At 40.7% G+C, this 14,616-nt stretch overlaps 1 protein-coding gene across 2 annotated transcripts in view; it reads left to right on the plus strand.

Annotated features, from left to right (window-relative positions):
- Positions 1-14,253, plus strand: part of KBTBD11 (kelch repeat and BTB domain containing 11) — a 58,491-nt gene extending 44,238 nt beyond the window's left edge. For both annotated transcript variants that reach the window (XM_075861934.1, XM_075861935.1), the window contains exon 2: positions 8,535-14,253. In XM_075861934.1, coding sequence (XP_075718049.1) covers positions 9,247-11,202 — 1,956 coding nt within the window. In that variant the 5' untranslated portion in view covers positions 8,535-9,246 and the 3' untranslated portion in view covers positions 11,203-14,253. The remainder of the gene's footprint in view (positions 1-8,534) is intronic.
- The last annotated feature ends 363 nt before the right edge of the window (positions 14,254-14,616 follow it).

A 14,616-nucleotide genomic window follows, 5' to 3' on the forward strand; every position in this document is an offset into this window, starting at 1 on the left:
GAAAATATAAATGTATGCCTAAAGAACATAATGCTTTTTTTGTGGTAAATATATATTGTTTTAAGTACAGGAAAAAACAAACAAACATATACTACAACTCCTGTTCACATCAGCGTTAGAGTTCCGTTGATGGGTTCCGTCAGATCTTTCCAGTGGAGGAACCATCAGTCGACTCTGCTATTGATTCCGCCAACAAAAACTGAAACCTTACGGGATGGAGACAAGAGGAAACCATTGGCATCGGGCGCATTACCATTGAAATCAATGGTAATGCAAACGGAAGCTGTGGTTTCCGTTTGCCTTTCCGTTGATAGGTTCCTCCGATGGAAAGGTCTGACGGAACCCATCAACGGTACCCCGACGCTGATGTGAACGCACCCTAAAGTGTTAAAATAACACTGGAGGCCTAGATAAGGCAGGATAGCAACACTTTACACACAGATAAGGCTTTATTGCACCCTGCTGTACTATCTATAAAGAAAATAAAAAATAAATGGCTACAACATTTAAAAGTAAAAACAAACAAAGATATTAATTAACTTCTACAGACTTAGGCCGGATTTACACGAGCGTGTGCGTTTTCCGCGCGCAAAAAACGTGGCGTTTTGCGTGCGCAAAAGGTACTTAACAGCTCCGTGTGTCAGCCGCGTATGATGCGTGGCTGTGTGATTTTCGCGCAGCCGCCATCATTATGACACTCTGTTTGTATGTTTGTAAACAGAAAAGCACGTGGTGCTTTTCTGTTTTCATTCATAGTTTTTACTGCTGTTGTGCGAATCACGCGCGACACATGAAAGTGCTTCCGTGTGCTGTGCGTGATTTTCACGCACCCATTGACTTCAATGGGTGCGTGATGCGCGAACAACGCACAAATATAGGACATGTCGTGTGTTTTACGCAGCGGACACATGCTGCGTGAAACTCACGTACAGTCTGCACGGCCCCATAGACTAACATAGGTCCGTGCGAGGCGCGTGAAAATCACGTGCGTTGCACGGACCTATTATACGTTCGTCTGAATAAGCCCTTAGGCTATGTTCACACTGAGTTTTTTGCAGGCGGAATTTCTGCCTCAAAATTCCGTTTGAGGCAGGTTTTCCGCTCCCTGCACGCCGATTTTCGCTGCGTTTTTCGCGTTTGTCGTCCACGTCCATTGAGCGCTGCGGGCATAAAACGCTGCGAAATACGCTATCTCTGCCTCCCATTGATGTCAATGGGAGGTCAGAGGCGTAAACGCCCGAAGATAGGGCATGTCCCTTCTTTCTCCCGCGAGACGGTTTTACCGCTCGTGGGAAAAAGACGCCTCCGCCTCCCATTGAAATCAATGGGAGGCATCTTCGGGCCGTTTTTGACGAGTTTTGCGGTGCAGTTTCCGCGTCAAAAAACTCGGAAAAAAACTCCATGGGAACATAGCCTTAAAGAGAGCCATAACGCGATGTCTATTCATACTCTCGACACTTCTGTAAAGTTTGTGTGGGACTTAATCGCTGCACAGCCTAATCTCGCGAGATCACACTGTGAATGTCAGCATGCTGTCATTCACATCGTGATTTCGCGAGATCATGCAGTTCTGTAAATGAAGTTCCACACAAACTTTACCGAAGTGTCGAGAGTGTGCATAGGGACATTTCTGTAAAGTTAATGTGGGTGTATGTGACAGCACAGCGAGATCATGCTGTGCTGAGTACAAATGGAGATGAATGGAGAGAAGTATATGACTCCTCTTTGCTCATAACTTGCTAAAAAATTATTGTTTTTCAAAATAAAAACCACTGTTATCTACATTACAGCGCCGATCAGATTATGTAGGAGATAGGGCACTTATCGGGTGACAGAGCCTCTTTAAAAAGGATCTGTTACTAGTTTAGTAATGCCCTATCTCCAAGCTAATATAATAGGTACTGTCACACTGATAATGCTAGTGAAAATTGTGTCCCAAAATGATTATTATTTTAAAAGTTATGAGCTTTTTTCTAAATAGGCAAATGAGGCCATACTAGACAAGTGGGTGTCAACACCAGCGATTCTCCTGAGGTGGAGCTACCTCACAGCCTCTGACGCCGTCCTATCAGCATGAAGCTGCTTCACACAGTGTGAGAGACTGAGGCTGGAGGGAAGGGGGATCACTTAAAGAGGCACTGTCACCAGATTTTGCAACCCCTATCTGCTATTGCAGCAGATCGGCGCTGCAATGTAGATTACAGTAGCGTTTTTATTTTTAAAAAACGAGCATTTTTGGCCAAGTTATGACCATTTTTGTATTTATGCAAATGAGGCTTGCAAAAGTCCAAGTGGGCGTGTTTAAAGTAAAAGTCCAACTGGGCGTGTATTATGTGCGTACATCGGGGCGTTTTTACTACTTTTACTAGCTGGGCGTTCTGACGAGAAGCATCATCCACTTCTCTTCAGAACGCCCAGCTTCTGGCAGTGCAGACACACAGCGTGTTCTCGAGAGATCACGCTGTGACGTCACTCACTTCCTGCCCCAGGTCCTGCATCGTGTCGGACGAGCGAGGTCACATCGGCACCAGAGGCTACAGTTGATTCTGCAGCAGCATCGGCGTTTGCAGGTAAGTCGATGTAGCTACTTTAAGGCTGGTTTACATGCCCAAAATGAGCGCAGATCACCGAATATTACAAGTCAATCAGTTCTTCGTTTCCACGTGCCAATGTTTTATCTATGGGGACAAACAATCATTAATATGATTGTTTGGTCTCCATACAGTTTGCATACTGTCGGCAGCACGTCCCCTGTTTACACCGGGAGATGTGCTGCCAACAACGATGATTTTGTATGCTGCATAAAAGATAGAATCAGCTGACAAACGCTCATTTGCATAGTTTTCTTTAGAAACAGTTCTAGGAACATTTCTTACATCTGATCGTTCAAAGGGAGCCTGTCACTATGTTTGGAGAAACTGATCCACTAGCATGTCGTTATGCAGCCGGGGAACAGTGTTCCAAGCTGGCCTAGGTTTAAACCATCCATTTATGCTAAATTTTGTGAAATAAGTTACTAGTTACTGAGAGGAGTCCGGGAAAGGAGTCTGGCATCATCAGGTGCGTGCGCACATAAAGCCGAGGAGAGTAGACCTCGTTTCACTGTGCAGTTTCAGATGCGCCCGATGCCTCTCCCAGACTGATCTTTGTAACATGTAAGTTATTTTACTGACTTTGGCCTAATTGGCCGGTTTCGACCTGTGCAGATTTTGAGCGCTAAACCCCGGCTGTAGATCAACATGCTGGTGGTTAAGTGGCTCCAAACCTAGTGACAGGCTCCCCTTACGTAGACAATGCCTCCAAAATATCTGTTTGTGATAGTGTTGTGACTCTCCTATGTGTGAGTCCAGCCTTAAGTAAACGTGTACAAGTAGATATTTTATAATGCAATGAAATCTCTTGAGACTCTGCATGCATTTACCAGACAAAAAATTGCTTACAGTTTTGTATTACACTGATTTAACTCTGCACTAAATTCTATGACCTTGACACAGAGCACAGTAAGACATGCCACGTCATCGCCTTCAGGTTTATTTAGTCTTGTGTGATATTACACAAATGTTACAGTTTGTTATATCAATTGTATTTTCTTATTTAGAAATTTAGGAAGTTTTGGTTGGGGCTACAGATCAATATGTGGCACACAATATATCATGCATGTCAGACTAATCACAATTTTTCCCCCTTTATTTTTACTATTAGCAAAGTAATCGACAGATTAGTATTTACATGGGATTTTCCTATTACTTTATAAATTGAATAATACAAAATCTGTAAAATCATGTAAAAATCGTATATGGAGAAGCAATTGTTGCTGCTCATCAATCTGGGAAGGGTTATATGGCCATCTCCAAACAACTGGAAATGTACAAATTTGTTTACAAATGAAGAGCCTTCAAGACAGCTGCCAATTATTTGTTTACTTCAAGTTATTGTTGCTAAAGGTTCTACATGTTACTAAATTATATTTTTCCTACCTAAATTCTGCATTTTGGTTTACTTTTTGAAAAAAATTACTACATATTGAAATCTGTTGTTTGGTTTTTTTTGTCACCAGAGGGCAAAAGTTTATAGAAGTTGGTGAGGATTACACAATTGTTATTTAGGCCCTGATTAATAAAAAAATAAAAATAATTGAACTCTCTTTTTCACCAATTGCTTTTTATATTTGTAAAAAAAAAAAAAAGTGCACGGCTGCAGGTCATACAGTATGCTCTGGCTGCTGTATCTTCTGCAAGAAGAAAAAACATAACATATACAGTAGTTACTAAGATTCCAAGTGATCTCTTAGGCTTCGTTCACATCTGCGTTGGGACTCTGTTCATGGGTTCAGTCAGAGGTTTCCGTCAGGGAAACCCATGAACGGAATCCAAACGGAAACCATAGATTTCCGTTTGCATTACCATTGATTTCAATTGTGACAGATTCAGTTCAAATGGTTTCCATTTGTCACCGTTGTTTAAAGAGGCTCTGTCACCACATTATAAGTGACCTATCTCCTATATAAGGAGATGGGCGCTAGAATGTAGGTGACAGCAGTGCTTTTTATTTAAAAAAAACGATCAGTTTTCACCACTTTATTAGCGATTTTAGATTTATGCTAATGAGTTGCTTAATGCCCAAGTGGGCGTGTTTTTACTTTAGACAAAGTGGGCGTGGTACAGGGGAGTGTATGACGCTGACCAATCAGCATCATGCACTCTTCTCCATTCCTTTAGTCAGCGCATAGGGATCCTTTTAGATCAGTATGTGCTGTCTTATACTAACACATTAACAATACTGAAGTGTTTAGACAGTGAATAGACATTCCACGGAATGTCTATTCACAATCTCTGCACTTCATTACTCTGTCTGTGGTAGTTACAGCAGAGGAAGCGTAATCTCATTGTAACCTGTCATTTACAGCGAGATCTCGCGAGATCATGCTTCCCCTGCTGTAACTACCACAGAAACAGTAACGAAGTGCAGAGATTGTGAATAGACATCCCGTGGAATGTCTATTCACTGTCTAAACACTTCAGTATCGTTAATGTGTTAGTATAAGGGTATGTTCACACGTGCACGTCCGTTACGGCTGAAATTACGGAGCTGTTTTCAGGAGAAAACAGCTCCTGAATTTCAGACGTAATGGCAAGTGCAGGCGTTTTTCGCAGCGTCCATTACGGACGTAATTGGAGCTGTTTTTCTATGGAGTCAATGGAAAACGGCTGCAATTACGTCCCAAGAAGGGACAGCCACTTCTTTGATGCGGGCGTCTTTTTTTATGCGCCGTCGTTTGACAGCGGCACGTAAAAAAAATTACCGTCGGCACAGTACATCGTAAAACCCATTCAAATGAATGGGCAGATGTTTGCCGACGCTTTCTTGCAGTATTTTTACGTCCGTAAATAGTGCGTGTGAACATACCCTAAGACAGCACATACTTATCTAAAAGGATCCCTATGCGCTGTGTAAATTAATGGAGAGGAGTGCATGACACTGATTGGTCACTGATTGGTCAGCGTCATACACTCCTCCGTACAACGCCCCACTTGGTCTAAAGTAAAAACACGCTCACTTGGGCATTAAGCAACTCATTAGCATAAAGCTAAAATCGCTAATAAAGTGGTGAAAACAGATCGTTTTTTTAAAATAAAAAGCATTGCTGTCACCTACATTATAGCGCCAATCTCCTTATGTAGGAGATAGGGCACTTATAATCTGGTGACAGAGCCTCTTTAAAGGTTCCGTCGTTTTGACGGAATCAATACCGTAGTCGACTGCGCTATTCATTCCGTCAATAGGACGGATCCCTAAAACAACGATGACAAACGGAAACCATTTGCACCTGATGCGTCGCCATTGAAATCAATGGTGATGCATACGTAAACCTATGGTTTCCGTTTGGATTCCGTTCATGGATTTCCCTGACAGACAGCTCTGTGAACAAAGCCTTATATATACTTTTTTTTATGTATACAGTAGTTGAAAAATAAAATTAGATGCATTTTAGGATACAATGTCACAATTTGGTAGCCACAAGGTGGCATATTTTTACATGCGGATTTAAATGTGGAATTGCTGGGGACTGCTGCGTATATCGCTCATTGCAATGTTTGCCTGGATATGATTTTGCTTGCTTGTGAATGTTATAAGCTATGACATAATGGTTGTAACCTCCATTTATAACTGAATATCATTGGAGGAAACACTTAGTTACCATCATTAACTTATTATTACATATATAATCAAGTCATCAATGCTACTATTTAATTAAAGTTGAAATAAGAAAATCAGAAGTCACTAACTTAATCTTCCTAATCTAAAGTTAATACATATAGTTAGTGCTGCTTAAATAAACTTGTTTTCCTGTTTAAATTGAATTTGTGAAGAAAAGATTGTGTTATTCTCCTTTAACCTTGTTTATGTATTGCATTCTTTTTATCACGTAGTCTTGTTTTTTTTTTGGTGTCTTTTCTTGTGTGAGAAATACAAACAAAAATAGGGGAATTGCTTTGGTGCAAGGGCTTTTTATGTTGTTATTATTATTATTATATGTTTTGCTTTATCTTATGTTTTTTTCACACTAAATGTAACTGGAGCTGCCAGTTTTTAGTAACCTCATTCAGAGGTATGGAACAGTGGCAAACATTTCTGCAACAAATCAATCACGTGTCAACATACATTAAATTTGTTGCTGGGACTAAAAAGGCAGCAGCACTGGCACTGCCTGTATTGTATACACAGCACTCATTGAGCGCCATGTATATACAGATCGTGAAGGTTTTTACTAGGTGCAGCCACTTTTCTGCAGTGTTGTGTTTTTACAGTGCTGCAGAATAAAGCCCCTTTACGGCTGACATAAAGACAACATGACTGTCTAAACTATTTCTATAGAAGTTGTTTTGTAAGGTCCCTTATATAGAGACATCACTCTGTACCATAGGAGTGTCTGCTGGCCATAGACATTGAATAGCTGTTGGGTGGTAAGGAGCTAGCTTCCCAACTTCCCCAAGAGGGAGTTAAGCATCTATCAGAAATTTCTGGTTTCCTTGGGAAAAAGAGGATTGCATAGGTTTTGGAAGACAGTCAGGGTGTCCCAACTCATTGGATTGTCAATAGTGAATAGTTGGCTTTAGAGTCTCTCTAATGTTGGCCATGTTGACCAAATACATGCTGATACTTTAGCTGAGTATTAGTAGCCATATTATAATCTGTCCGTGGTAAGAAATCTATGATTTCCAATAATGGGAATCTCTTCAAATATTACAAAAATGTGTGGCCACTCTTACCTCTCTTGGTCTTTGGTAATAATTGACCAACATTTTTTGTGTGTGTGATTTTGAGCCTTCAACTGAATTTAAAAAAAATAGGTTTTTGTGGGGGATCATTTTGGTACTTGAAAAATATCCGTGCATGTGTGAAAAATGCTGCATATTTCTCTGTATTTTACTACCTTTAAAAAGCCTCTGTTTCCACCTTGGCATGCAAATGTTCTATAATAGGAGTTCCACCTTTCAACTAGGGATAACAGCGCAATAGGGTCAAGCTACATGTAGATGAATAAGGCCTCATGCACACATCCATGGCAATTTATACGGCCGCAAATCACGTTCCCGCAAAACATGGACCGCACACGGATGGCTTCCGTGTGCTGTCCGTAGTTTTAACAGACCAATGCATAGAATGCAGAGACTGATCCGCAAAAACAGACAGGAATAGGAACTGTTCTAATTTTTGCGAAACGGCCACACGGTTCTGCAAAAAAAGTGTGCATGGCCACATAGAAATGAATGGGTCAGTGTGCTATCCGTTAAAAAAGCGGATAGAGCACTGAAGCATTTCACTGAAGTGTGCTTGAGGCCTAAGAGCATTTTCCTGACCATACAGTATAAATCAGTTTCTTCTGTTTACACAAACACTTGATGCAAGATAACTTATCAGGTAAAAATTGCATGTATAGAAACTGCTTAGGCCCTATTCACATGACAGGGAACGGCCATCACACAGCCGCAGTAGGAACAATAGGCCCCAAATCGGGCTATTCACACGGCCGATCTCCCGGCCGCATGGTTCCCATAGAATTCAATGGGGCCGGGTAAAGCACGGCTGCCAGTTGGATGTGATCCGAGTAACGGCCGTGCTTTCTGCCGCTCGTTCGCTCTCTTCTCCTCCTCACAGTGCGAAGTGCATGTGAGGAGGAGGAGATTTTTTTGCTCCATGTAGGAGCGAAATCCCTAATCCCCGGCCGCAGCGTGGCCGGGAGTTCCGCTCCAGGAGAAGTCCCTGACTTGACTGTCCCCGTAGATAGCACACCTCCTGTAGATGGCACCCGACCCTTCCTGTAGATAGTGCCACTGTCACTGAGCGCTTTTTGCATTTACTAATGTTCTTAAAGTTTGAGTCTGGGAGGGTGTGTGGGCTAATTTTAGCCTTGTATTTGGATCTTTAAGATAAACTGCTCTTAGCACTTGTCGATAAAACATGACATATTTCTATATTAATATGTTTTTCATCTGTTTCACTAATTCTCCTTTGTTTTCTTTCTTTTACAGGCCACAGTTAATCATTGAAAAGCTGAATTATATAATAAAATCAAATAACAGCACCAAATATTTTAATACTGTGATGCAACTGATACATTGGAATGTATATACATTAAATACTCGAATTGAAAGCTTCTTTACTTCTGAAGGGAATTACATCCGTATCACCTTAAAGATAATCAAATGACTCATTGCTGGGAGATTTCTGCAGCTGAAGGATGCATGTAGAACATCCATTGACCTAGTAGTCAGCAGTCCTGAGTCTAGAAGATTACCCGATACTCCTAAAAGAAAAATCCCCCATTTATCATTCATGTGGATTAAAGTTGAGCCACTCTCCTAAGTTTGCAGAATGTGCTTGAACATGATTAGTAAACTGTAAACTGCTTTATCCCGATTTTGGCAAAAGAATTGAGTTGCAGTAAGACTAAATACAGAGAAAAGACATAACTCTAATTGGAACTGGATAGTAATAAAAATAAAGCAATCCTCTCTGAGCAAACATTAGAGGTTGAACATACCGAGAAGTTCAAGAGTTCAGTCTTATGTGGAACTGGTGCAGTCCTGACACACCTCTCAGAATCAAGATCAGCAGTCTGTGAAAGGCGCAGTGTTGAAACAAACCGTATCTGGTGTAATGCCAGAAAAACAACAGTGACACAACAAAATCAACAGTAAAAGCACTGAGGTTATGTGACTGCAGTCTCAAGAAACAACGAAAATGGAAACTTCATTGTCTATTGCTCCTTACCCCAGTGATTTGAACGTAACTGATGGAAACACAGGGACCTCTGCAAAAAGGACATGTGAGTACAGTGGGGCCCCTGGAGATGGGTTGGAGGCAAGTGGAAGCTCCGGAATGCATACACACATTGAAAAAGACGGCTCACTCCACACTAATGGTGGCTACAATCTTCAGCCTGACACTATTCTGCAACCTATGCTTAATTTGGAGATTTCTAGGCAAGTAACTTATAATGATGCTGAGGACATATCAGTTTCTGAGCCAATGAGTGAAGGTAGCATAGTGTTGGGTGGAAGTCAGTGGGATATGAACAGTGTCTCAGAATTGGAAGAGGATGGTGAGGAGAGAAGTTTATGTGAATCGGTCTCAATCAGTGAATATCTGCAAGCTCATGCAAGACAACCCAATGCAGATTTTGGCATCCATGAAGCAAAGTCTGGTGAATCTGGAGAAAATCTGGAGAGCAATGTTTTACCCGGTGACACTGAACCTCTGGGTAAACCAGACCTGGTGATTGAAGTGACTGGGGGCCAAAGGATCAAAGCACATAAGTCCATTTTAGCCGAGAAGAGTGATTATTTCAGGGCCCGATCATCAAGAGACATACTTAAAATTAAGGGGGTAAGTTACCAGACGTTACAGTTGCTTGTGGATTATATTTACAGCTCAAAACTGGAAGTGAAGCAGGAAAATGTGGTAGAGGTTATCAGTGGGGCCAAGTTCCTACAGATCCCTTGTGCTGTGCAGTGTGCCATGGATAGTATGAGGTCCCAGATATCACTCAAGAACTGCTATCAAGTACTCTATATTGCAAAAAAGCAAAGACTGAATGAGCTCAAGGAAGCTGCTTACAAATTTATGAGTGACAATTTTCTACGCGTTCTTAGAGACCCAAATGTCTATGGCAGACTGACAGGTGCAGAAAGAGACTTAATATTACAACGTAGAATGGATGGAAAACAGTGTTTGGTGGTGGCAGAAATTAATGATGCTTTTGAACGAATGAGCAGTAGCAGTAGACCTCAAAGCCGGGAGAGCAGTAGATCACAGAGTCCATCATCAATTGTGTCCATTGAAGATGATGGAACTACTTATCATGTTCATTGCTTCACTGAATTCGCTAAGGGATGGAAGTCTTTGACAAAGATTCCAGAGGAGGCAAATACTAAAGGTTGTGGAGTGAGTGTTCTATATAACTATATGTTCATTGCGGGGGGCATTAAAGGTAGTGGCGAAAAAGCAAAACTTTCTGACCAGGTATTTTGCTACAACCCTTTGACTGATTCCTGGGATAAGGTCCGTCCACTCTCCCAGCCACGCTCACAGTTGAAATTACTGGCCCTTGATGGTTATTTATATGCTATTGGTGGAGAGTGCCTCTTTACAGTGGAAAAATATGATCCCCGTCTGGACCGTTGGAGCTCAGTAGCTTCCATACCCAAGGGTGCATTTGCTGTGGCCCATGAAGCTACAACATGTAATGGGGAGATATATGTATCTGGTGGAACTCTGTTTTACCGGCTACTCAAATATGATCCCAAACGTAATGAATGGCAAGAATGCCCTTACAACAACAGCCGCCGTCGCTCGGCTGGTATGGTAGCCCACAAAGGCTGCATCTACCGATTTGATGTCAGTCGTGAGCATGGCCTTAGTGTTTTCACCTACAATTCAATGGCCAGACACTGGAGTGGGGCAGCCAACCTACGTCCTACTACAGGGCCACCACCTTCCAGTTTGCCATTTCGCTGCACAGTCATGGGAAGCAACATCTATTGCTTAAACAGAGCTGTAACACTGAGAGTGCCACTACCACCAGAAGGAACTGGAGGAGAAATGGGTAGCTGTGAGCCTGAGCCCTTTCCTTCACCAGAAGAAGCAAAAGGAGTCCTATTTCCATTTGTTCTCTATTTGCCTGAGAATAAATCATAACATTAAGACCAAGGTTATACTTGCTTAATTATTTTACATTATTGGCATGTTTTTAAATGTTTCAATGACCAAATACATTTATGCCGGGTTCACAACATTTTCAGAAGTGCATGTCTATCACTGTACAAAGGTCATGAATATGTGAATATACAGCTATTATATGCATTTAGATCTTGTAAATGCCTCTTGTAAACTAGAACCAGGCTACAGACCTTTACCAAGGAGAGTCTTGCATGTATTAGCGATCAGTATGTGTTTACAATGTAATGTACCACGCTATGGGGACATCTGGTATGGCAAAGAAAACAGCAGTAAATTAAAGCCAATTGCATCTAAGAAAAACTGCTAAAATTTACAGTTAAGTGTTAAAATAAACTGTAATTATTAATGAATCTATCAATATGTTCTACTGATGATATCACCACTGACAATGAAGGGTGTAGATGAAAAACAGTGCTGCAGCCAATGATGACCAGTTAGAGAATTGCTTTTATTTTTATACATGTCCAGAAGGACTGAAATATACATTTGATTTTCATAGGCAATAGTATTGCTTCTATATGGACTACTTTTTTTTTGTTCATAACTCTAAATATAAGTTGTAATCTGTAACTGACAACACACTATAGGTCACGTATAAAAACTCCTGCAAACCGATTGTATGTCTATGTCAACTGGACAGCAACCTTCATTTTCTAATGTAACAGAATCCACAACTACCATGTACTACTTATACTATTGGCGAGTTCTTATGTTTGCCCTCTTGGTCACCGGGGCACGACTGCTACCTCTCCTCTGCTTATAGCTATGCCTTTATTCTAATATGAATTATTTCTCAGTTACTGTGGGCATCACCACTGTTTCTTATTTGCACCTTTTTTTGTTTAAAGGGGTTGTACAGGATTAGAAAAACTTGGCTGCTTTCTTTCAAAATCTGTGCCACATCTGTCCACAGATTGCGTGTGGTATGGCAGATCAGGCTCATTCACTTCAATAGAGCTGAGCTGCAATACCAGACACAAGCCATGGACAGGTGTGGCGCTGTTCCTGGAAGAAAGCAGCTTAGTTGTTCTAACACTAGACAACCCCTTAATATCTCCAGATTCATGTGAATAAACAGCACGCTTCTGCTACAATACATGTGTTGCTGAACAGACTTAATGGATCATCATGTTGCATTGTCTTGTAACCTCGATGCATGCTATTTGTTGCTTTTATCAGGATCTGTTCACACCACGTTTTTGGTCCACATCAGACTTAAATATATATATATTTTATATATGTATACTGGCAGCTCATTGCTTCTACTCCAAGTATCTCCTACTCAAATAAATAACCGTAAAGTACCCCCAGTGCTTCGATTACACACTGTGCTACACATTAAAAGCAGGACAGGGTGGGTACCCCTATAACCCTATGAGATATGTATACGCCCTGGGGTACACATACCACAGCTTGGGAGCCTAGGCTGAAGATGCAGGGACAGAAGTATTCCAGGTGTCAGGAATACAGAGGGTAACTTCCTGAAAACGTTATATTATCTTTTTGTTAACCTGGCCTTTAAACTTTGGTTTTTCCAGTAACATTGATGTTTCTATTTAAACATGTAAATTCACCATAGGAGATAGTTATCTTATGTTAGGTTTTATTAAGCATAATGGAACCACAACGGAAAAGCTCGCTCCATGGAAAAAGAAACTTGACTGGAAAGTCAATTTAACATTCCATTTCAAAGCAATTTTCCTTTACATGAACCTAATGATATTGGAAAAACACAGCATAGGTATAGTAGCATAAATAGTCTTAACATTTCACTTACACTATGTTTATTCCGTGTTATAATGATGTTTTCATCATTGACTTGGCCTTGCAGCCACTGTATATTGTGGTGTTAACCATCTAAATGGAGATCTATTTAAAGTAGTTTGACAAGCCCTTTTCAAACTTTGAGTCTCCCTAAGGAAGTCTTATCACAAGGGTCTTCCGGCTATCAACCCCAGCAGACAAGTCCTCCCGGCGGGAGGAACAACAATGTAAATGCTTGTTTTCCTTGCACGGCGCTCTTTGAAGTCAATGAGCATCCATTGTTTCCAATGAACCCCTGTGGTCCTTTAGAGGGAGAACTGCATACGCCTCTCATTTTTTTCCTAATAGAGGGGGAATGCCTGATTTTTTTGTCAAGTTATGTCAGCTAAGTATGTTATTATATTGATTAAAATAACTTGATAGGCAGACTGTGAGAAACGTACAACCTTTACCGCAATTTGCTAGTGGAAATAAAATGTGATCTATACATCCGTATCATCAATAATTGCCAGTGCTTATAGACCACAGATGTCAATTCTGCCTGTAATCCTTAATGTGATCCTTCTTCGTAATTTGACACATATCATGAAGATGAAACAGAGAAGAATGCTGGTCGAGTTGTTACAGAACTGAGCCTCGGAAAATCTTTTTCCTTGCACAAACTGGCTTTTTATTCTGCAGTGCTGTAGGCAATCCACAGTTCATGTAATGCATAACTTAATGGTTCAGCAGCACTCCCATGCTTCCTCCATTATAACGTGTTTAGATTTTACAAACTGCAGCCAAGGATATTTTATGATCTGGCGAGAAGCCCCTTACATATATTTCTCTTTTCTGTCGCCAGTGAATTCAGTAACTTATGCTTTAGATCACGGATTATTATAGAGTTTATGCATTATATAAACTGTGCTTTATATCTGGCATAAAGAACTTGATGCATTTTATACTTACTTGCCAGGCCTGATATACCACTGCTGCCCAGTATGATGTATGGTCTCTTACTGATCCAACACTGTAACGATGGCCTCGGGAGTTGTGAAGATGAACATTGAATTATTTTTAGTCTTCTGAAAGTCTATTCTCTGATGACAAATAATCATCATCTGATTGTATTTGTCTTCATATATCACTGTTAAGCACATTAATCTGTATATGATGTGCATTGTATTTCCTAGGGAAAATCCTGCTGTTATGAATCGAACCCATTAACGTAAAATGAAACTTCTCAATGTTCAGAGGCAAATTCTTTCTGCCATTTATAGAGGAAATGTTGCTTTCTTACATTATATTTACATGTATAGTTCTGTCTACCATGGCTTGACTTGCACATTCCATATAGTTCCATTCTATAATGTTCAGTTTTACAAGATTACTTAAAGAGGCTCTGTCACCAGATTTTGCAACCCCTATCTGCTATTGCAGCAGATAGGCGCTGCAATGTAGATTACAGTAACGTTTTTATTTTTAAAAAACGAGCATTTTTGGCCAAGTTATGACCATTTTTGTAATTATGCAAATGAGGCTTGCAAAAGTCCAAGTGGGTGTGTTTAAAAGTACAAGTCCAAGTGGGTGTGTATTATGTGTGTACATCGGGGCGTGTTTACTACT

Source organism: Rhinoderma darwinii, chromosome 4, assembly GCF_050947455.1.
Source record: "Rhinoderma darwinii isolate aRhiDar2 chromosome 4, aRhiDar2.hap1, whole genome shotgun sequence".
Classification (NCBI taxonomy): domain Eukaryota; kingdom Metazoa; phylum Chordata; class Amphibia; order Anura; family Rhinodermatidae; genus Rhinoderma; species Rhinoderma darwinii.